This window comes from Cydia splendana, chromosome 15 (genome assembly GCF_910591565.1).
Source record: "Cydia splendana chromosome 15, ilCydSple1.2, whole genome shotgun sequence".
NCBI classification, from domain to species: domain Eukaryota; kingdom Metazoa; phylum Arthropoda; class Insecta; order Lepidoptera; family Tortricidae; genus Cydia; species Cydia splendana.
Window position 1 is genome coordinate 16,168,528 of NC_085974.1, and position 22,930 is coordinate 16,191,457.

The 22,930-nt window shown below is 38.5% G+C and overlaps 3 protein-coding genes across 4 annotated transcripts in view; 2 read left to right on the forward strand and 1 right to left on the reverse strand.

Moving 5' to 3' along the window:
* LOC134797338 (insulin receptor substrate 2) overlaps positions 1–22,930 on the reverse strand; it is a 394,635-nt gene that overhangs the window by 295,397 nt on the left and 76,308 nt on the right. The gene's annotated exons all lie outside the window — the stretch shown is intronic.
* Positions 1–22,930, forward strand: part of LOC134797737 (organic cation transporter protein-like) — a 161,750-nt gene that overhangs the window by 122,671 nt on the left and 16,149 nt on the right. The gene's annotated exons all lie outside the window — the stretch shown is intronic.
* On the forward strand, positions 3,118–22,025 carry LOC134797296 (protein spaetzle 4). 2 transcript variants are annotated; one of them, XM_063769526.1, is made up of 7 exons: positions 3,118–3,382; positions 19,015–19,182; positions 19,346–19,610; positions 20,031–20,160; positions 20,369–20,530; positions 20,970–21,226; positions 21,734–22,025. In XM_063769526.1, the coding sequence occupies exons 1-6, from the start codon at positions 3,353–3,355 to the stop codon at positions 21,223–21,225; spliced, it is 1,011 nt and encodes a 336-aa protein (XP_063625596.1). In that variant the 5' UTR covers positions 3,118–3,352; the 3' UTR covers position 21,226; positions 21,734–22,025. The 2 variants fall into 2 exon arrangements, with proteins under 2 accessions (XP_063625596.1, XP_063625595.1); XM_063769525.1 differs by having other exon boundaries at positions 3,119–3,382; positions 19,346–20,160; positions 21,734–22,024.

Genomic DNA, 22,930 nt, shown 5'->3' on the forward strand with positions numbered 1-22,930 from the left:
AGAGTTTACTTACTTTCACAAAAATACATGCTATTCTTACGTGTTACACAAAAAATGCATAAGAATAAGAATTACCCTATAAAATTTACGATGTCTGCTTATCAGCAAACACACACATCAATTAGGAGAACTGACTTAGAAAGGAAATATTCCTTAATTATATGAACGTCACAGGAGTGCACTTTTTACAATCTTTGAACCATGATTTAAGGCAGAGGCCGTGAGTTCAAGTCTCACCCAAGACAGTAATTTTTCCACTTTTAAATTTATTTTAAGAAACTTCCCGCTTCCCGTTACATTTGTATTAATGATAAACCCAAAAAATGATTTCAGTCTTAGAGACAAAAAACATTGTCTACAGTTATCCGATCTATCCCCATCAGTTACCTTTTTACTTTTGATTGTGTAAGATGTGAAAAGCCCAAAAATTGTCCTCCGAATTTGACAGCTGAAGATGGCGCTTATGTATTTACACACCTAATAGGTACCTACTCTCAATAGCAAAGGAGATTATATTCAGGAATGAAAGTTTTGTTCGTGGTTAGTGGTCCATCCCTACGGATGCCAAAATATTTTAGGGTTTTGGACCTAAAAGGATGTCAAACGGAATCTGTCCGTCTGTGTCGGTAGCGTAATGAATAAACAGTTGACATTTTTATTTTGTTTATTAGGAAGTTCAGCAGTAGGATTAAAAATTAATTTGATGCTATTATCCAAAAATTACCGTCGCCTTTCATTTCGACAACATTAATCCGAATTCGAATGCAACTTTCTGAAAGTGAATGTTAACGCATACCTACAAAATTAAATCTAAATACTTACACTCGTATTGAAACATAATAAGATTAAAACACCATGCACAAATGCGCATAGGTATTTACTCAATGCAAATGAATCGAAAGTTTGGCTTAATCGCATTGCGCTTGCAGACAAGTCATTAAGTCATGTTTTAGTCATCCATCAATGTCAAATTAAGGATCAGCAGCGGTATCATGGTCGCGTTTTTATCACCTGTCATGTCATGCTTCACTTTCGCACTTACATATACTTGTTAGAACGTGACAAGCATGGTGACAAATGATAAAGAGCTTGATGAAAATTGAGCAAATGAAAAGGTTCACTTTAACCGGTTATTGAATTACAACTTCTTTGGAAATTGCAATAAGATTCAAAATGAACTAATGGAAAAATATTTTGCTAGGCTGTGTGTGGTCCCTTCGACTCGCCGGCACTCAGTTCTATACTACGGTTACTGAGTGCCGGCGAGTCGAACGCTACGCTACAGAACCAGTCTAAAATGTGTCATCGAGATGCGTAACAAAGGCGCGTTATCGGAGAGCGCACCTATACACTGGTTTTTTGAGCGTTGGACTAGCCCGCGCTAGGGGCCAATTAGAATAATTAAGACCCTTTTTTGGAGGTAAGTAGCACGTGCGGTTTAATTTAACTTAACAATAGACAAAGGATTAGCCGTCGGGGCCTGCTACAAATCGACTGACTATAAATGCACTTGGATAGCATTCGATGCATGAGATCCGAAGCATTCTTCGCCAGCACTACATCTCGAATACATTTATCCTACGACGGATTTTAGTTGTCTGTGTTTGATAAGGATCCTGACCTTTATAGTCATCTTTTAGCATTTTAGCGGTTTTTTCGCACACTTTCGAGGTGTGAACCCACGACGTTTGACCATCACACACATATGAATGGTCAATGGTCAGAACTTTCAGTGAACATCAACTATTTATAGCTGATCTCAATTGTAAGATCAACGAATAAACACCATTTTGCAAAGCCTCGAATACAAAAAAAGGTTTGCTATGCTAATGTACGGAAAAAAAAATGTGTTTTTTTTTTTGATTTTTACGCAAAGAACTATTAATGTGCTGAGCTGTACAAAAAAAGCTGAATTAATTATCTAAACAATTTTAGGCATTGGTAGTTTTCCTCAATAGCTCAATACATTTTTCCAGTCTGTAGAGTAGATTCTACAATATGTACACATAATTCTACAATATAAGTATTTCGTTATATCCACGAACACTAATTAACCTGTCACTAATTAACGCAAGCAATTAAATTAATAAGGGAACTCTCCTTTTCGAGCACCCGCCATTGTAGTGGCGCGGGAGAAAACGCCATCTCCATTCAAGATATCGCCGCTGGATAACGGTGCGGCGCACGCGCATTGCCCCGTCTCTATCCCACTTAGGGGCAAACGAATGGGTTAGACTGGGACGGTCGCAGACGGCGGCTGGCAAGCGATTACTCGACTGACCTACTCGACCGCGCACACTCTTTCTTGCAACCAAGCGAAACCTAATTTCTGTATCGTGAGAATTCGCAATGTACGAACGGCGACACATGTTTAGTGAAAAACATGTCTTATCATGTAGGTAATAAGGATGTTGAAGTGTTCTTAGCTTGGGAGGGGTGTATGTAGCGAGTAATAGTTTGATATTAAGGTAATTGCAGGTTTGAGGCGCTCTTTAGCCACAAGGCATGTGGGTTATTTTAATCGTGGTATCAGTGGTTAGAAGGAAATGTGGAAGATTAATATTTTCTAGTTAGCGAGGCTGTTTGGTGACTTTTCGCGCAGGTAAGTGATTTACATGATTGAATATACTGCTTCTAGAGTAATATATGTAGTGAATATAATTAACCTAACTGATTAGCCACAATATCCACAAAATCAAAAGAGTTTTCAAAAATCAGAAAGGAGCAAAAAAAATCCTCTAGAAACTCTAATTCAAAATAAGGAGCTTTATAAATCTAATTAGCTTTACGAAATACCATCAGAGTTAAGTATGATTAAGTTAAGAGTACTCTATCAACTTGTTCCATCTCTACACAAAACTCTATCGACTCAGACTCAAAGGCTCACATATTAACACCTTGATTGAGTGACCAATGTCCAATTAACTGCTTGTTAACCGTGACAAGCAGAAAATCTAACTTGACAATCAATATAAACAAGTCTTAACTCATCACAGCGAAAACAAAGAGAAATCAATTGCATATAGACAGCATACAAAGCTCATTCACAATAAAAAGAGTCATTAAATCCGTATCGCAAGCAACTTTTCCAAGGGTCAAGTACAGGTGGAAGAAATCATTCCTAAAGTCCGGACTCATCAAAACCAGTATAAGGACACTTTTTGATTATACAAGTTCGTAGCTCTCTAGGTTAAGATTATACTGGTTGGCTAGAAAGTACGATTCTGTGTAGGAATATACGGCAAGGACAGGGCGAAAGTAGACCAAGATAGCCAGTTAGAGCCCACCCGTGGCCACGGTACCACGCGCCACGATGTACGCTCGCGAATCAGTGAAAGTACGATAAGATAAGATGCGAGTCGCCATCGCGTTGATATTTGTGGTGAGTTCGAAAGTGCTAGTGTCTGGTGACAAATTGTGTTGACAAGGGTGTTGGAGGCGTTTGTAGACCGAAAGGCATACGCGCAGTTTCATATCGTTTCGCTCAACTTTCTTCGATGGCAGAAGTCTTCTGTAATTAGCTCAGTCAATTCTAGCTTCAAATGGTAGCTTGTCTTCTCAAAAAACCTTAGGGTACTACTTAGGACGGTCTTAGAACGGGACATATTGCAACCTTATGAGGAACAGCACATTTCAGCTCAAGGAATCTGGAATTTCCTTGATTCAACAGGCATTAGTAATGAATTTTAAAGGAACGCCACAATAGATCACTGCTGGTCGAAGTGGCACTCAAAACGTCCTTATTACATTAATAGAGTTTGACTAAGATTATTCTGCAACGATTTTGATAGCACACGCAGTGCAAGTGTTATTTTAAACGTCAAATTTCTATGAAATTATGACGTATAAGTAACACTTGCACTGCTATGCTATCAAAATCGTTGCAGACTTATCTTGGTCTAACTCTACTAATATTAGGACGGTCTTGGAAGATGGCGCGTTAAAGAAACTAAAATGCCTTTTAGGCACATTTTCTAATCAAACTCAACTTTCTTCGGAACCGCAAACGAGTTAGTTATAGCCTCAAGGCAATAAGTTTGTTTAAGTGACCACTGTATTCAATTAGCAGTTTGTTTTACGACGCTGTCAACAACAGTACTTTTCTATACTTCTAGACTCTTCTTTACTTTTCTATACTCTACAGAATCCCTAGTGTAAATTTCATTCGATAGAGTGACGTGACGTACGCGTTTGCGTTAAGTGTCATTTTAGTACTTATGGCACAGAATAAATAATAGTACTACCGTACAGAAAGGAAACTTCCTACAAAACCGAAGTTTGACAGCGGTTCAGGGTCGAATCGTGCTATCCCTTTCTAATGTATGGCACTATCCCTTTCGGCTATTTAGGGTTGTCAAAATTCAAGTGATTATCTTATCTGTGGTCGTGCATGCCAAAGGAAGTCAAGTGGTGCCAACCCTAATAATTGCTCGGAGCAATGCTGTGCCGAGTTTGGCCGAAGTCAGGAGTTTCGCACCCCTGCTTATGGGATTTTGAGTTTCCAAAACGTCCCGCTTGGCGCGCTGTTCAAAATCCCATACAAAAATAGACATAACGCAAAAGCGAACGCTCGTTACGCTGTCGAATGAAATTTACACGAGGGGTTGTGTAGAGGATGGTCTAGAAGCATAGAAAAGTAGTAGAGTCTGTGCGGAAAGAGAAGAGATCGTGAAAGTGAAGATACATTCTACGACTCTTTTCATTCCGCACAAACCCTGAACGAAAAACCCACGCTAGTCAATTCAGAACTGGGACTTCACTCACTCACACAACCTTTAATATCTTCGGAAATGTAGGTTTCGCGAAATTTGCCTTCACCGAAAAGCTATTGGTGAACATCTATTAAATGATATTCAGTAAGTATAATAATTCAAAGAAACTCATCGGGCCAGGTTTGAACTAACAAGTAGGTAGGTAGGTAATAATGAAAAACTTAACATTTTTCTTTACGCTTTTCTCTGGCAAACATTTTAATTTCAGTAGAATAAGAGGGCAAATTTGAAAAATCTACGACGGACAAATTTGAAAAATCTAGTTCGCAAATGTATCTGGATGTATCCGATTGTTTCTAGTTTCCGCAACTCGCTCAATAAATGCCAACGGTGTCAATAGTATGGGAAACAACAGTTAAACGTCAGAAGTTGACTTGACACCCTTTAACAATAGCTCATTAGCTGAACATAATGTTGTTTATGTTGAGGTCAACGAACCTCATTGTTGGGTGAGGTGGTTAACGAGGTTTGTTATCTGTTAATGATTATTAGCTTTTAAATGTACATGCTTAGAACAGGGGAGGTCGTATACCTGACCAACCTTACCTTACTTTTTGGTGTTTAAAATCCTATATCTGGGAGACCGAGCTTTGCTCGGAAAACATAATATGAAAACTCAAAAATGCGCGTTTTCCCAGAGATATGACCTAGCGAGGTCGGTTTTTCGCCCCTGAAAACCCCCATTATAGCAAATTTCATCAAAATCGTTAGAGCCGTTTCCGAGATCCCCGAAATATATATATAAATAAAGAAGAATTGCTCGTTTAAAGGTATTAGAATGTCCATAAAAATCAATATTTATTTCTGTATCTTTGATGCCGCTATATGTTAGAGTTAGACCAAGAAAAGTCTGCAGCGATTTTGATAGCCCACGCAGTGCAAGTGTGTTATTTTTATACGTCATAATTTCATAGAAGTTTGACGTTTAAAATAACACTTGCACTGAGTGGGCTATCAAAATCGCTGCAGTCTTTTCTTGGTCTAACTCTAGTAAAGCATGACCAGTAAAGTAATATATATGATCATTGTCAAGAGGGCGCTGTTATTCTCATGTATAGGGTGACAGTGCAAGTATAGTATGAAAAAAAATAGTTTCAGTGAAATTCCGCAACATGAATTGTTCGGATTAATTAGGGCTTCCAATACCGGGATCCCGGGATCCCGAAATACCGGGATCCCGTCTTTTTAAAGGTATTTTTCAATACCGGTATTTTTAAATGCAATTCCGGGATCCCGGTATTTTCAAAAACAAGGAAAATTTGCAGTATAAACCTTTTATATCCATTAGAATGTTCATGTTCGTAGGTACTACACGTCAGACGCATCTAAGAAATTGCATCTAGCCCTTATTTTATTATTGAAATAAGATCGTTGCCTGAACGTCAGATAAATATTTGGTGGTTGGTGGTGGATGAATCCTGACAGTGAGATTAATATAGTTAGCTGAGTTAGTTCTTAAAATTTTATCAAAAATTTTAAAGAAAAGAGCAAGGATCAAGGAACTGCAGTATGGCAAACTAATTTAGGCGGAAATTTAAAAAAAAGTTGGCTGGCGGGTTGTTGGACTAAAAATGTGACTGGTAAGGTCAACCAGTTGGATAAAATTATTGCCAACCTGGAGTGTGAAATAAAATAAAAAACAGATGGCGACATTGATTGTTTATTGTTCTAAAAGCTTTTAGGAGATATCTGGTGTTAGAGTAACCCTTTTTAATTCCCCTTTTTCAATAAAACTATAATTTTTTAAGCGATTCATATTCAATACCGGGATCCCGGGATCCGATAGATTTGATAGCCCACGCAGTGCAAGTGTGTTAGGTAGGCAAGGATCCCGGGATCCCGGTATTGATGAAGACAGTTTCGGTATTAATACCGGTATTGTGAGAAGTCCGGTATTCGGAAGCCCTAGGATTAATCCCTGCCGCTTCTTTTCGCCATCGCCCTACGCGACAACATTACCATCTTCATCACTTGGATGGTTGGCAGTCCTCAACTGTGCGTTTCTCCAGAAACTTCCTGCCTCACTTCCGGACCGATACGACCTACAAACCTTCAAGAAAAGAGCGTACTCCCATCTTAAAAGCCGGCAACGCGCTTGCAACCCTTCTGGTGTTGCGGGTGTCTATGGGCGGCGGTAATCGCTTACCATCAGGTGATCCGTCTGCTCGTTTGCCTCCTATTTCATAAAAAAAAAAACTAAAAAAAACATGGCGCGTGATCATAAATCATAATGTTACTGGTCAGGCTTTAATTGGTTTCTAGAAGCCATGGAAAATTTGCCAAAAAATTTTAACTATTACGTTTTCTACTCTAATTTCTGAAACTTAAAAGTAAATATACATATATATCGGTAAAATAATTTATAAAGGTGTGCATTTAAGGTAGGCCATAATAGACTAGAATAGAATCGTGAGAAGCGGGTCGTAATCGTAACCAAGTTAATTGCTTTTGACTAGACCAGCCAATTATATTTATGAATAGCAAATATTCATAAACTGGCTATATTTAAAATTTATTAGTCTGGTTGATGAAGCTCTTTTGTGCGGCAACAAAAGAATGACATATATCATTATATCTTCATGTAAGCTTATCTCCTAGGTATCATGTATCATACAATAATAATAAGGGACTAACACAACCTATAACAAAAAAAAGGACCGTCATCTCAAGAAAATCAGCAGTTCCACTTCACTAAAAGTCCCTTTCATAAAGAAAATCCACGAGTTACTATTAAAAAATAGGTGAATCAACTTTTCTTGTCACCCATTGGTTAGGTCCTCTGGGTCACTATAAATAATAAATAATAATAAATCATTTATTCCAGACAACATCGATCCATAGTATACATTTAAGATAAAATTAAAAATTAAAAATTAAAAATAAAGCACACCCTTTCAAAAAATAATAATTTGCCTAATCAATCCATCCGTCTACGAAAAATCGGGGCCGATGTGAGGACCTTCTTCTTCGAAAGTTCAAGAAATAAAGTAAAGTTAGAAATGATTTTGACATTTGAGTAACTCGGATAAATCCATCTGTCAGACTATGCAATTTTGGTATCAAGAAAAGGTAGTAGGGTAGATATTTGCTGAGAGGGTCGAATGGATTTACCCCAGTTTGAAGTTAAGCGACACATTTAGCATAGAATGAAAAATAGCAACTGTCACATTGTGACATAAGCCGCATAACGACACAAATGTGCTTACGTCAAAGTGAAAGTTTGGCGCGTTTTCACCTGCGCTCGCGACCCTATTTTGGAGCACACATGTTACACTTGCTGACCAAATGTGTTAGCTACTGCTCTGTTTACATGTAAATATGTGGATTATTGGTTATCGAGGAAACTGAAAGCTTGCTGCAATGAAGACGTTTTGTGACCACTACAAATTACTTATTACTAGCGACCAGCCCCGGCTTCGCACAGGTTAACAAATTATACACCTAAACCTTCGTCAAGAATCACTCTACTGATAAGTGAAACCCGCATGAAAATCCGTTCCGTAGTTTTTGAGTTTATCGCGAACATACAAACACAAACAGGCAGACGCGGTGGGGAACTTTGTGATACTTTCTCAGAAAGTCATGTTTTAAGCTGTATCTTTCGTTAGGTTTCTGGTTTACTTGGATCAATATATTTGATGGTTTTAGATATAACTCAATTTTAATTCACCCTGCGGCTGTCGTGAATTTAAAGACCTCGTTTCCATATTTCACTTACCCCCCTCGTTGCGCAATGTACTATATCGTGATATTAGAGAATATTCTTGCTTTCCAAATGCTTGTTGTTTTGATCAACTTTTCATTTTTTCATAATCTTCATGGTCAAAATTTCACCTTTATGATAATATATTTGGCTTCTTACACCTACTTACGAAATTTTATGTTTTTTAAACATTTACCTATGGGAGCAACATGGCATAGAGTCGCAAATTAATTCTCAAAGCGTATTCCGCAGAATCTCGATTTGAAAAGATCCAAGTTATAGTGTTCTGGGAATAGTTTTAGACGCTGTGTAATAGTGCCATTGTCTTTTATAATGAAAACTTGTCGAAGTATTGTTTTGACACGCTTCAATTCATCCTCCATCGCAGTATCAATGACCTCAACTTAATGACAGCTCCATCTCCCATCACAACATTGCCTAATGTTTACATCAGCACCATGTGACGTCACGACTTACTTTCACTTCTAACTAATGATATGTAACACTTTCGAACCTCCTTTGTTTTTTTATTAAGTTTCTCCAAAGATTTTTTGTTTGTATTAAGCTACGTTAAATCGGATTCAGTTATTTGTTATCAAAACGGTTGGGTTTTTGACTATGAGAACGGGTTTTAAGAATACTAGACCGGAAATTTCAAGACTAGACTTTCTCATTCGTATATGTACCTCAGTACCTATAGTTAATAAACAATTGACTATCGAACGTCTAAAGCCTTTCCTGACTTAGTGCCAGTAGATATCAGTGGGAGTATTGGCCAAACAATAAAATCACTTTTTATCTTCGGACCTGTACTGTACCTACAGGTATTAAATATCAATAGATTTGTCTGCTCGGTGTAATTGGTGTAGGTACTGATGTGCATTTATAAATTTCCACATGAAAAAATTCCGATACTTCTCATATTTTTTGTTTATTTCTTTTACAAAATGAAAATTTCCTTTATTTATTTGATTTTTTTTCTGAAATTTCCGAGAACGTTTCCAACTGTTTGGAAACTTTTCGCAACTTATAATATATCTGTAGATGTAATCATTGTCTATGGGCTTCGTTCCCGTTTTGGGTTAAAAACTCTTCCTTTTTTATCTTTCTTTTCTTCATCAGATTCATCTTATGCATCGCCACGTCTCACAAAGTAGTATAGTACCTAATATTGGGTCCTTACCTATGAAATTGGCGTTTTTGTTCATAGATATAAGTCTGATCCTAGTTTTTTTTTTTTTTACAAAAGTACATACACAATTACAATAAAACTACAGTGCACTCAATAAACAACGATTTTACATACAATTAATTGTTATTTTTTATTGTTAAGTGTTCAGAATTAAGCCTTGAAAATAGGTCTTTTCATGTGCTGTCGGTTCGAGTATTAAAATTACTTATATTTTTCTAATGGTACCAATTTTCAAGAAATGGAGATATTGAAAACATACCTTAAAGGTGTCAAAAATTACTGGAAAAATTTTGTTTGGTTTGAATTAGCCATCAAAAAAATATCCGCAAAATTAATTGTATGGAAATTCGTGTTTCGTTGAAATTCTCCGAACAAAACGCCAATTTCATAGGTAATGACCTAATATAACAATAAAAGAAGTGACACGCTTATCACTTGTAACAATTGAAATTGTGTCATAACAGCAACAATCACAACACATTCTCCAGTAGACATAATGTAGAGATCATCGCAATCTCGCTTATGATCGCTTGCGATAACATCTCTCTAGTCTAGTGTGCTTAGCCGAAGCGTGTTGATGTTATTTACTATCGTGACCATCGCAACGTGCATCTCTCTTGGCGTTTTACGTTAAATTTTACCGATAATTGCTGGAAAGAGACGGAATTTTCCTCTTGTCTATGTCCGAAAGATCGTGACCGACTTTTTACATAGTCATATTTTAGCATTTTTTTTTTCAATTTAATTTTTTTCTGCGCTGCCACTATACCTACACATATGAAACGTTAAAACGTTAGTGTAAATCTTCAGTGGCTGTGGGTCTGGCACTGTTCGTAACTTGACATAGAGATATTAGATGAAAATTCCTAAAATACTTTATGGGTCAAAAATTTTATACATTTTCTATTAATTTAATTTGGTAGGTTCCCATTCAAAATCATATTTTTCAGTCAAACTGATTGGCAAATTGTAATCTGCGAAAATAAAAAGCGAAAGAAGGTAAGTAACTGAGACTGATACATCTTAAGAGGAAGTGAAAATAACTTGATCATCCAGTAATTAGAAGTCATAATCCATAATTGCGCTACACTGATATAAATTTGCCGTATCCCGTATAGGACCTATCCAAACACATGTTATATAAATCTACAGCAAAACACATGTTAATTGCAGCTAAATCTCATCCCAGTACACACCGGAACGCGCAACGGTACCGCATGCCCACACGGCTGTAAACATCTTTTTGGAGGAGAAAGCGCACGCGCGTGGGTATCGTGCTAAACTTACCAAATTACGATTCACACTTGATGCGTCGAGTCGGAACACTAAATACAGGAATTAGTTTCAGTCCGTCATAGAAAGAACGCCGTTCCGCTAGTGTGGAAACGCTCATACGTATCTTCATTTGTTTATTATTAGCGTACCAAATATGGTATGCTCACGTGCACTAATAAGCGCAAACGAGATGCAATCCAAGTCTTGTCATACCTATTCATAGATGTGGAGAATTGTGATTTTCGCTGGAGTTGCGCGATGTCCATGCGCTTGCAATATTTAAAGACATATTTCGTTGTAATGTGTAAGAAATTTTAGAAATAAAATGTTCATCACTCCAGCTCGTAAAGGCACTCTTTATTGTTCTAAAACTGTTGAGAAAATTGCATTTTATTCACAAGAGTGGGTAAGTAATTTGATGCAAATTTTGAGTGAATCCTTATGTTTATAAATGGCAAATTTCTTAAAAATACGTGGGTTGAACAATGCACGTCTCAGTTGCATTCAACATGTATCGTCCTTTAGAGGTAAAGTCACCTACACGCTCAGATTCGCGAAGAGTCATATGCATGCATCACAACAGTGAGGCCGAGAATTTAGGAGCCTCAAAACCAAGGTCCAAGGTCCCTTTATTGACTTTAGTGATGGTTCTATATGTAGAACTATTAAGACTCTAAAAGACATACTTATCCGGGAATTCCGGGATGCCGATACTTTTTTCGCTTTACACTGATTTAAACTTTCACGATTATTAAACATTATCAAACTGCACTCGGGACTTAATCGCGTATTGAAGTTATAAAATTTACCTAACTAAACTAACTAACTAACTATTTTGGCTCAGCGATCCAAAGAGAATCTTGGCCTCCGAAACGAGAGCGTGCCACCTGTCCCGATCCTGCGCAACTTCCTGCCAGTTACTGAACTTACTGACGCGAAGCTGAAGCAGATCCGCCGCCACACTGTCTTCCCAGCGATCCCTGGGCCGACCCACCGGACGGCTACCAGTCGGTCGTCCCAAGAACGCCTTCTTGACAGCCCGATCCTCCGACGAAATCAAAATCAAAAAATCTCATCCACATGGAATCCAGTCATTAGTAAATGTAAGTGGAAACGAATATCGACAGTCGATAAATCGAATATCGTTAGGTTTTGTGTGTCGACAGAGTAACATCCCTAGTGCGCAAAACGTTCAAACTGATAAACAAGGCCAAGTGCGGGTAGTTCGAAAAACTCGCGCGGCTAGATGATGTTGATGTCAACTTGAGCCAGTCTTCTCCGAGACCACGGGGACAACGCCGTCCTCGAACGTCGGAGGTAAATTTTAAAACTTAAATACGCGATTAAGTCCCGAGTGCAGTTTGATAATGTTTTTTCGCTTTGTTTCATACGTGAACGTGAATTTTAGAGATTTATAATATATTTGGAGAAGTTATCCGGGATGGCAGATACATTTTTCGCTTTGTTTCATACGCTACTGCTGCAAGCTGCAAAAGTGCATACCCGGTTTATAAATGCAATGCAATTCATTCACTTTTGGAGCTCGCTTGTCGATCGGTCGTTATTCGAGTGTCGCCGATCGAAAGCAGTGAAATGAGGATGTCATTACAGCTCAATTAGGCGTGGGCGTTTACTTTCGATAGCGGCGGTGGTGCAAGTCATAAGAGAAAGTCTTCAGGACAGCCCCCCTGACTGAGGCTAGCCAGCCAAGATAACAATCGTACAGCGACGAACGACAAGCAAAAACAAAAAATTTATCGGGATGACAGGTGTTACGAAGTGACTACTTACTTACTTACATACATTATTTTAGGTTCCATTGGCGTTTTATATCAACAATTGTCATCTTGGCTAAGCCCCCCAATGTGCAAAAAGCGGGAAGCTTCCAAAGAGAAGAAAAGTTGGCGAGGTGTCGAAATTTTTGGAAAAAATCACGAGAATAGAATAAAGAAAGTTTCAATTTTGGTAATGAAAGATTTCGTTTCCCATGCAAAAATATGAGAACTTTCCTATGTTCTTCCACGTATAAGATTTTGCAATTCGGAAGATTTCATCAGTCAGTAGGTGAGAGAAATCTTAACTTAGGTATATATACATTAAGAATCAGAAGAAAAATATGCTTGTTACGTTTGTTAACATCTGGAACTATCACTTTATATTTTACTAACAATTGCGACTAGAACGCTTTAAAAAAAATCTTAAGACTTTTTAGCACGATGGTGACCCGCGATCTAATGAAAGGAATTGATCTTGTGGATTATTACCGAGAAGCATGTTAGGGAGTGTCAGCGTAGGGCCCGAAAAATCACGAATATAGAGTCTGTTCGGACACATACACACACACACACACTTTTTTTTTGTTCCGCACAGACTTTATGAGAGTTGTGGGTGGGAGGGGGAGGTGCAGACCGCCGCTCCGCTGTTTCCCATGACATAGACCACACATTATACAGGTGTCCCGCGATCTCACGACGTCGTCGCGACCCATACATTTATCATTTATCGTCCATCTACATTTACATCTATCGGCTATCAGCTAACTTTGATTACTAAAGATTAATAAGAACCGGTTACAGATGTAGCGCATCATTATTTTCCATCGTATTTTCACGGAAACGTACGAACGTGTCTTGCTATTGCAGTCAGTTTCGACTTAATTATCTTTGGTCTCGGACGTGTCGGTACAAAAAGTAAGTACACGTTGACTGAAGTAGCATGACAAATACGAACGTTTCCGAGAAAATACGATGGAACTTACTGAATTATTGATATGGCCAAGGCGAGGGGAGGGGCCCGAGGGGCATAGGTACATTTAGTTACAAATTTATATTCTCTAGGGGGGTCAGCTGTTTGACATTCGACATATCTAATCTTGTAAATGTTGATCATAAATATGTGTTACTATACAACAGAAAGGGCTTCAAAATCTTCAAATTCATTCCACTTTCTTCTCTTAATTTTAATTATACATTCTGCGACCTTAAACAGCTTAAAAACCATATTTACAATAAATCTTGCTTATTAAAAACCTCACAACCCGCAGGTGCGAAACACAGAGTTAACAAGGTATTAAACAGCATCCAAAAACGTTTCAACATAAAATTACAAAAACAACCTTACCTCAATGGAACATGGTAGAATGACTGTGACATACAAATCATATAATTTTGTGTCATTGTTCCAATGCGCTTACCGAGCATCGTCTAATAACCACCCAGTATAATCAGACAATTTAGACATGCCAAAGTAACCGATGTAGCCCTCCGAATCATGAAACTTAAGTGGCAGTGGGCGGGGCACATTGCCCGTAGAACCGATGGCCGTTGGGGCGGAAAGGTTCTCGAGTGGCGACCACGTACCGGAAGGCGCAGCGTGGGTAGACCCCCCACAAGGTGGACTGACGACCGAAGGTCACGGGAGTCCGCTGGATGCGGGTGGCGCAAGTCCGCTGGATGCGGGTGGCGCAAGATTGTGGCACTCTTTGGGGGAGGCCTATGTCCAGCAGTGGACGTCTTCTGGCTGATATGATGATGGTGATAATCAGACATCGGGTTTCAGGAGGCAAAGTTTATGACAGGTAGGTAGAGAGCTAGAGAATTCGATCTTATATCCAGGGGCGTATTTTGAAATTTGGCGCCCCGGGCATTGCCACGTTTCGCCGCCCCAGAACTCAAGGAAGAAAAACAAAATTCAATCCGCTAGGGGCGGCATATGCCGCCCCCGGGGGTTGGCGCCCCGGGCCATGGCCCGGATGGCCCTAGGGTAAATACGCCCCTGCTTATATCGATAAACTAAGTATACTATATTCCGTTTTTTTTTTCCGATTAGGAATTTTATAACCTCAAAAGTAGTTTGAAGAAAGTTGCGGAAAGCTTTCAAAGTTCTTTGCTGCTTTTGAAAAGTTCTTGGGATTTCAGGATTTTTTACAGGAAATAGAGGAATTTTGGAAACAGAAAATTTCAATTCCCTTACACAATTATAAGAAATATCCGAAACTTCTAAGGGTGGAATTTTCGAAATTTTAGAAACTTTCTGAAGGCACTTATTAAGTAGGTGTGACCGACCTACCCGCGAATACAGGTAGACTCGCGATATGTTTACAGGCGTGTCTAGACGGGGACAATTTTTCGACAATCTGATTAAATTGTCCGATCAAATCAGGCCGTGCGGACGCAAACGCCAATTTGGCTCGCCGAATTCAACCGCCAATTATGACCGGTATTACCGATAAAATGGGATGCGGACATTTTTTTAATTTAAAGCGCTCAAATATCACCATAAATTTAAAATTAGTGAAAGTGGTCAAATTGGCGTTTGCGTCCGCACCACCTGATTTGATCGGACAATTTAATCAGATTGGCGAAAAATTGTTCTCGTCTGGACAGGTCTTACAGCTACAGCTTTTAGCCCCCATACGCACGGGAGCTTTTTCAACGCGCGTTAAAAAAGCGTTTGAATGACACAAATGGATAACCATGTATGTATTCACACGACAGCGGTGGCGCTTTTTATCAAGCGTTGTTGGATTTTCGACTTTAAGCCTTGGTCGTTAAATCGAATTTAGAGTGCACACAGATCAAGCGCTTTTTTGACGCGCGTTGAAAAAGCTCCCGTGCGAATGGGGGCTTACTGGTCCATAAAGCCCCCCATTCACACTCCTACCGTGTAGGCCGCCTCGTAGTCCGCCTCGTTGGGTAGGATTGTGTATGGGGGTTGCGGACTACGAGCCGTCCTACCGTTTAGCCGTTTGTAGGACGGCTCGTAGTCCGCAACCCCCATACACAATCCTACCCAACGAGGCGGACTACGAGGCGGCCTACATGGTAGGAGTGTGAATGGGGGGCTTAAGCTTAATGTATTCGGTAGGTGGTGGGAGTAAAAGGTGTAGTGATGTCAACGATCTTTATCTTACGTCCGGCTAATTGACAGCCGAACTCGTACAAAACAAACACACGCCCCGCCGGTTTGACCGGAAGATTGCCGAGTGAAATTGATTTTCAAACAACATAAATTAAACAAAACAAATGTATTGACATATAAGTAATTATAGCTGGTGAAACAAATTTTTACGTAGAAAAAGGCGCGAAATTCGAAAAATTTTCTATGGAACGATAAACCTTCGCACCTACATTTTTTAAATTTGCCGCTCTTTTCTACTGACGGAAATGGCTGACAGAGTATACATAAAAAAATAAAGCTAAAAACGTAACCAAAACCCCATCAAAAACCTATTTCCGTATCCGTAATCTGTATATTGATTTGGCACTTATAGTGGGTCAAGCAAATCTTGTCAGTAGCAATGTAAAGCAAACTAAAGTAGGGCAACACTCAAAGAGTAGTATTGCGATAAGAAAAGCAGCAATGTACATCGAACCAAAACTTGTTTTTTCCGCTGAGCGCACCCTATAAGTACGTACGTCAATTCAAATTGTCACTCGCGGTCTGAGTATTACAGTGAAACCTGGTTAAGTGGGACCTGGATAAGTGAGAAACCTCTATAGCTGGGACTCATAGTGCGGTCCCGACACTTTAGCACTGAATTACCTCTGTTAGTGAGATAAAACGAACCTCTATAACTGGGATTAGTTGTTGTAATTTTATAGTCACATTTACCTCTATAATTGAGACAGGGAGTGTATTTTACCACTTCTACTGAGACTATATTTATAAAATTACATTTTCCTAATTGTTTTTTTAGAATTTTATACGAATTACCTCTGTATCTGAGATAACGTCAATGTATGACCTCTCTAACTTGGACTTTATTGATCTATTTCCGTATTCTTACTAACTCTTAGTCTATCCACAAATTCCGCCTTTACTTAATTGTGTCTAAACGACTTCAAGTTTCATTTAGTTACTTTCTGTAGTTAAAACTATCGAAGCGAAAGCTGAAATCTTGATAAGTAACAACAATAAACAAATTTGCATTTAATAAATTTCTAAGACGCTATGAAGTCCGTGTTGATTGAAAAAATCTATCCTTTGGAAAATCATTCAAAATAAATTCAAAGAAATATTTAAACAGACTTAAAAAATATTTAGGGACAAGGATTATTTTACCTAAACATTTAAAGATAATTACAAAATAGAAATACCTTATTAACCACCTCTATAACTGAGATACATCCTCTATTCTCACCTCTATTAATGGGACCCTCAGTAAATGAGACAGAAATTTATTTGTACCTGGCTAACTGAGAGCCTGGGTAAGTGGAATACCTCTTTAAGTGAGACAAATCTGCTCGTCCCTTGAAGTCTCACTTATCCAAGTTTCACTGTATATTCTTTGCTCCTGATTCGATCAGGCAATTGAATCAGATTAGCGAAAAATTATGACAGCAAATACGCCTTTATGACAGCGAATTTTCAGTTTATAGTGGTGTATAGCATAGTTTTGTTAACCGGTTTTTTTTTATAGTCTTCGTGTCGCTACACAAGTGTAACAAAGACCCTGAGGAAAGAGGTGCAATATTCAAATTTTGATATAGATAGATAGATAGATAGATTTTTTATTGGTATTAATCATACACTGTCGGTTACATACTTAGCAATAATTAATTACAAAACGATTATAAATTTAGATTCACATGTCAATAATTTAAATTCGCATAACTATAAATTGATAATGTCAACAATTCTATAATTCAACTTCATTAAGAAATTAATAACAATAACATAAGATATAATTAAATATACAAATTACAATACAATTACACAAATTATCTATTCTAAACAACCATGGGGATTTATTAGTGAAATTAATTTTCCAGGAACTCATTTACCGAGTAGTAGGCCATATTAGTGCAATAAATTTTGAGCTTACGAACAAAGGCACAATCTGTCGTAACTGCTTTGATTGGTTCAGGTATTTTATTATATATTTTAACACCCATTACACCGAGAGACTTACCGGTTTTTTGAAGCCTATGCGCGGGGACAGCCCGTCCTGGTTTCCTCCTTGCAGAATGAGCCTTTGCAATCGGGAACTCATGCAGGTTTCTTCTAACATACTTACCGACCTCGAAAACATAGAGAGAAGGCGCTGTCAATATGCTTAGATCAATAAAAACTTCTTTGGCTGGCTCGTCCGGAGGAACGCCGCTTATTAGCCGAACAACTTTTTTTTGAATAATGAATGGCCGGTCTCTATCCGCTGCTAGACCCCACAGGTCTATTCCGCTACTTAGATGAGTATGGAAGTAAGCATAGTATGGCGTGATAAGGTTCTTCTGTGATAGAGTACGTTTTAAGCGAGAAAGAGCGTAGTAGGCAGAGTTGAGTTTTGCACATCCAGTCGATGTGCTCACCCCACTGCAAACCCCTATCAAAAGTGAAGCCCACATAGCGAACATGATATACAGGCTCAATCTGGTTGCCATTTACCTCAACATTAATTATTGTTGGCGCTTTACCACTGAGTGAAAAATGAATGAGATTTGTTTTGGCAACATTCACTTGCATCCCATTACTCTCAAACCAGTGCAGCAATTTAAGAATTACGTTCTTCGCGTTAGTCTGCAGTTCTTCATGGTTACAGCCGTGAATGATTGCACAGATGTCGTCCGCGTACAGAACAAATTTTGCAATAGTGCTAGGAAATGGCAGATCGTTCACAAGCAAAGCAAACACTGTATTCCCGACGTTAGAGCCCTGGGGCACAGATCTGTCCCCAATTGATCCCAACTCAGAGAGGTCACCATTTACGTCTACTACTTGACTATACGGAATCGAACGAGAATCGAACGGTCGCGCCTACATTTTCAAATTTGCCCCTTTTCTTCTGACAAAATTGGTTTGTCAGACTTTAAATACATATGTACAATGTTGGAGTATCATCAATATTTTTAAGACATATACTACCAGCAACCTGCTAGGTGGGTTCTTTCGTCTACGAACGCTTTTCGCAACATACGGGTTTTCCCATGTTATCGGCTACGCTATTTTTTATGTGGAAGAATATCTCGTAAGCGTTGTAACTTCTTATCGCAAATATTTTTAATGGTCCACACTTATTGAATTAATTTTACTTTAAATCAAATATGCTAACTCTCCCTTTTTCTTGCAAGTAGGTACCTCACGTGTTGGGGTACGACTATGCGTCGGCGTGCGCGCGGCCGAAACGCGCGGGGCGCGCGCGCGCCTCCGCCCCGTGCGATCTCAGCAAGCAGAGCTATTGCACCAGTCCGGGAGAAGCTTACCCGTGGCACGCCATCAGGAGATTCGTGAGGGAAAACCAGGTACACGTCTTATTGATCGTTTAATCACTGTTTTAACATGATGCTATTATTAATTTGAATATTCTTAATACTCTTAATACTATCTGCACTCAGAATGATCCCATAGTTCTAAACTTCGACTTTCCGTGATTCATGACTAACAAAACTTTTTTGTTAATTTCAGGGTCTCATGAGAAGAATGTATGGTGAAGAACGTCACATAGCTGTTTTGAAAGCAGAATTAGAGAACTTCATCGAAGACGATGAGGATGAAGACGTTAAGAAGACTGCAGATTTTGCCGAAGACATAATCAAAACAAAAATGATGTACACTAAGAAAAGCCATGGACGTGCCATGAAAGTAAAGCCCCACTTCAGACCAATCCAATCAAATTCCAATAGGAAATCTGATAACGATACTTTAAGAGTAAAACCATTAGAGTTTGACGGTAATAATACCAAAATTAATAAGACTGGGAATAGAAATTTAACTGAAATAACAAGTAATGAGACGGTATATGAGGACAAAGGTATATCTTATAAAACTAAGCTTGAAAGCATTGCTAACATTGAGCTTAACAATTTGGATCCGGATGTCATAACGCTTGAAGCTGTAATAAAACAAAGCATCGAAACGAATAGCATCTACCCAAATTTTGGAAGCGTTAAAAGTGAAGCAGTAGCTTTAGACGCTAAAAATAGCTCATCGGATAAGAATATCACAACAACAACAGAAGCCATTCTCAACTCAACTGAGACGACAACCCTGGATATGCAGTACGACGACACGACCACAGACTCGGGTAAAGACGCTTGGAAGCCGATGACACCTGACACTTCAACTTTACCCCCGACACTTCTGTTTTCAGAGCACGAGAAGGTTAAGACTGACAGGATAGACACCAATGTCAACATTGTCAACAAAAAGAAAGAAGAGTTCCATCCAAAGCCTGCACAACCAGATGCTATGCGGCCTGCAGTTATTAAATTACGAGGAGCGTAAGTTTTATCTATTGTTCAACAACATCCATTTTCTAAAATATATATATACAGGATGGCTATAAAATAACTGCATTCCTGTTGACAGGGAGGTTTTGGGATTATACTGAGCAACTTTTACCAACCGCGAAATCGCGATTAAACAGAAGACATCTGTTTAACCCCTTCTTTCTCGACCAGATAAATGAATAAAGGTATGATATTTCAGAAACGCATGTGAATCCAAAGAGGAGATGGCAGCCCCTTTCTGGGCGAACAGCACGCGCGGCGAGATTCTGGCGCTGCTCAACATGTATCCCTTCGAGCAGTACATCCACCTGGAGACCTGTGTGAACGAGAAGAAGCAAATGTATTGCAGAGAGGGCTGCAGGTTTGTTTCCTTTCACTGGCTAGTCCTGAAATTAAAAACCGTTTATAAAAATATTAACCCTTTGTATGCCCAGGACCCTTTGAGGCATTGTGTTGCGTATTAAGTTGCGAATAGAAATAGCGCGTAAAACGCTCATAAGGCTAAACTAACGTATTACACGTGACGTTACGTATTGAGTAAATGCGTTAGTTAAACCATCAAATTACTTTCATATTAGTAAGAACCACGACAGTATAAATTCAATTAAGCTATTTCTTGTGTATCAACAATGTTGGCGCACCTTTAATATTTTATTTTAAACGAGTACAAATGCTACTCTTGACTTTAGTACTCAGAAGCCTAATTAGGTTTATCGCTGCTATTTATAACATAATATGCGATGTCCAATAAGCTATTGTGTTTTAAAATATTTACCAGGATTTTTGATTAAAATTTCCAGGTGTGAGCAGCAATACCGCCTCCACAGACTGCTCGCCTACGACCCTCGCAACGAATGCCGCGGGATCTTCGCCGACTGGTTCAAGTTCCCGGCTTGCTGCGTCTGCAAGTGCTATGACGTCCCCCTGGAGTTTCGCGCCCGCTCCCCACGGATACTACATCCACAGTACGGGGAAGAAGTGAAGAGAGTAATATATGAAGACGTGGCTAGGGACTGGTATATGTCCGCGTATGATGATGAAGAGGATCTCTTTTAATGTAAGCGTTTGATTCTAACCCTATTTGTTTTACATTTTAGTATTTTTCAAGTTGGATCCTAATCTTCCTCTCGAAAACCACTACCATCTGATATTCAACCAAGTGGAAAGATTACACTGGCCTTAACAGGACCATAAGTTGCATTGTGTCATGTGATTGGGAACATAAAAAAGCTTAAGTACAAATATTAAATTCTCCAGCGTTTATTTACAAAATATTTGACTGATTTCTGAGGTCAGACACTGGATATTGATATGGCTAGGAAATAAATCGAATTATTTCATGAAAATATTTTAATTTCAGTTATTTCAAGTACCTAGAAATTAAATAAATTAAAAACTGAAATATAATTATGTCAGTGCCTGGGCACTCCTGGGCAGCCCTGGGACTGAGATCCAACCAGCGTTCCAGACCTGGGCACTGGAGGCTTTAGCTACTTTTTCTTTCGTATTGTGACATCTATTTTACTGTACTGGTGAATGATATTTGTATCTCTTATGCTTTCAGGTACTGATTTTGGCAAAATAATGTCAGCAGCAAAGCGATAAGGAAATCGAACTTCTGTATCAATTATGCTAATTTAAACCCACCTTGTGATTAAATTATTCTATTTATTCTCTAGTTCATTAAAAAATGTTTTTTTTTTATTCCATGGCGTTAAAATACTATCCCCCTTATTCATAAACGTTTACTAAAGTTGACAAGCCGATAATAATCGTTTGTCCCTTTCCGACGTATTAGTATGACGGTAAGGGACAAACGATTATTAGCGGCTTGTCAACTTTAGCAAACGTTTATGAATAAGGGGTTATATTTATTACCATAAGTAAAACACCATTCTCGGATGGAACTTGTTCATTGACTGTAAATCGTATGCTAGAGTCAATTAATAATTTATTTTGTATGTATATTTTATGTCTTGTTTTTACTAACTTATAAATAGTATAGGTAGTTTATTTTTATTAAGGCTAGTGTATAAAAAATAAACGTTGTTACTCATTTCAAATTTTTATAATTAAATTATTATAAAATGTTTTACAGCATTTTCTGTTTCACCGTTTTACCTATCCTAACTCCTAATTCTTATTCCTGTTTTGCCCGCGCATAAGCTAGGCAGAGGCCAGAAAAGTGTGCTATTTTGCCAAATCATGACTAGTAATTTAATTAGGCCTAACTGTAGAGAAACCTAAAAGGAGATTTTTGGGTTATTCCCGATACTTACTACCTAAGTAGTAAGTAGTATAGGAAAAATCATAAGGTATCGGCAGATACCAAAATAAGAATGAATTTCTATAATCTGACACCTGGAAAGAAATTCTTCGAGAATAGCGTTAATTGGAAATTAACAAATATATTTTACTATAACAAGACGGTGCACTTATGAGAAAAAACGGGCCGAGTGAGATATACTTAAACGGAGTTTGTCCCTTTCTTTCGCATGAAAGATTACAAAACATGGCTGCAGTCAGTGTATAGGTTACACTTACCCTGGCATGTTAGAAAAGGACACTCCGTTCGACTATCCTCTCGCTCGTCCCGTTTGTTTGTAGCAAAGCAATATCAACCTTAACAGTAGCTGAATACGGTTCAAATATGGTTTCAAATCTTCAGTGCATTGTCTTGTTATTGTAAAACGTCTTTGGAATTTAAAGCGCAGCGCCATCTAGGGATAGTTTTGATATGGTTAATAAAACCGGTTTTAAA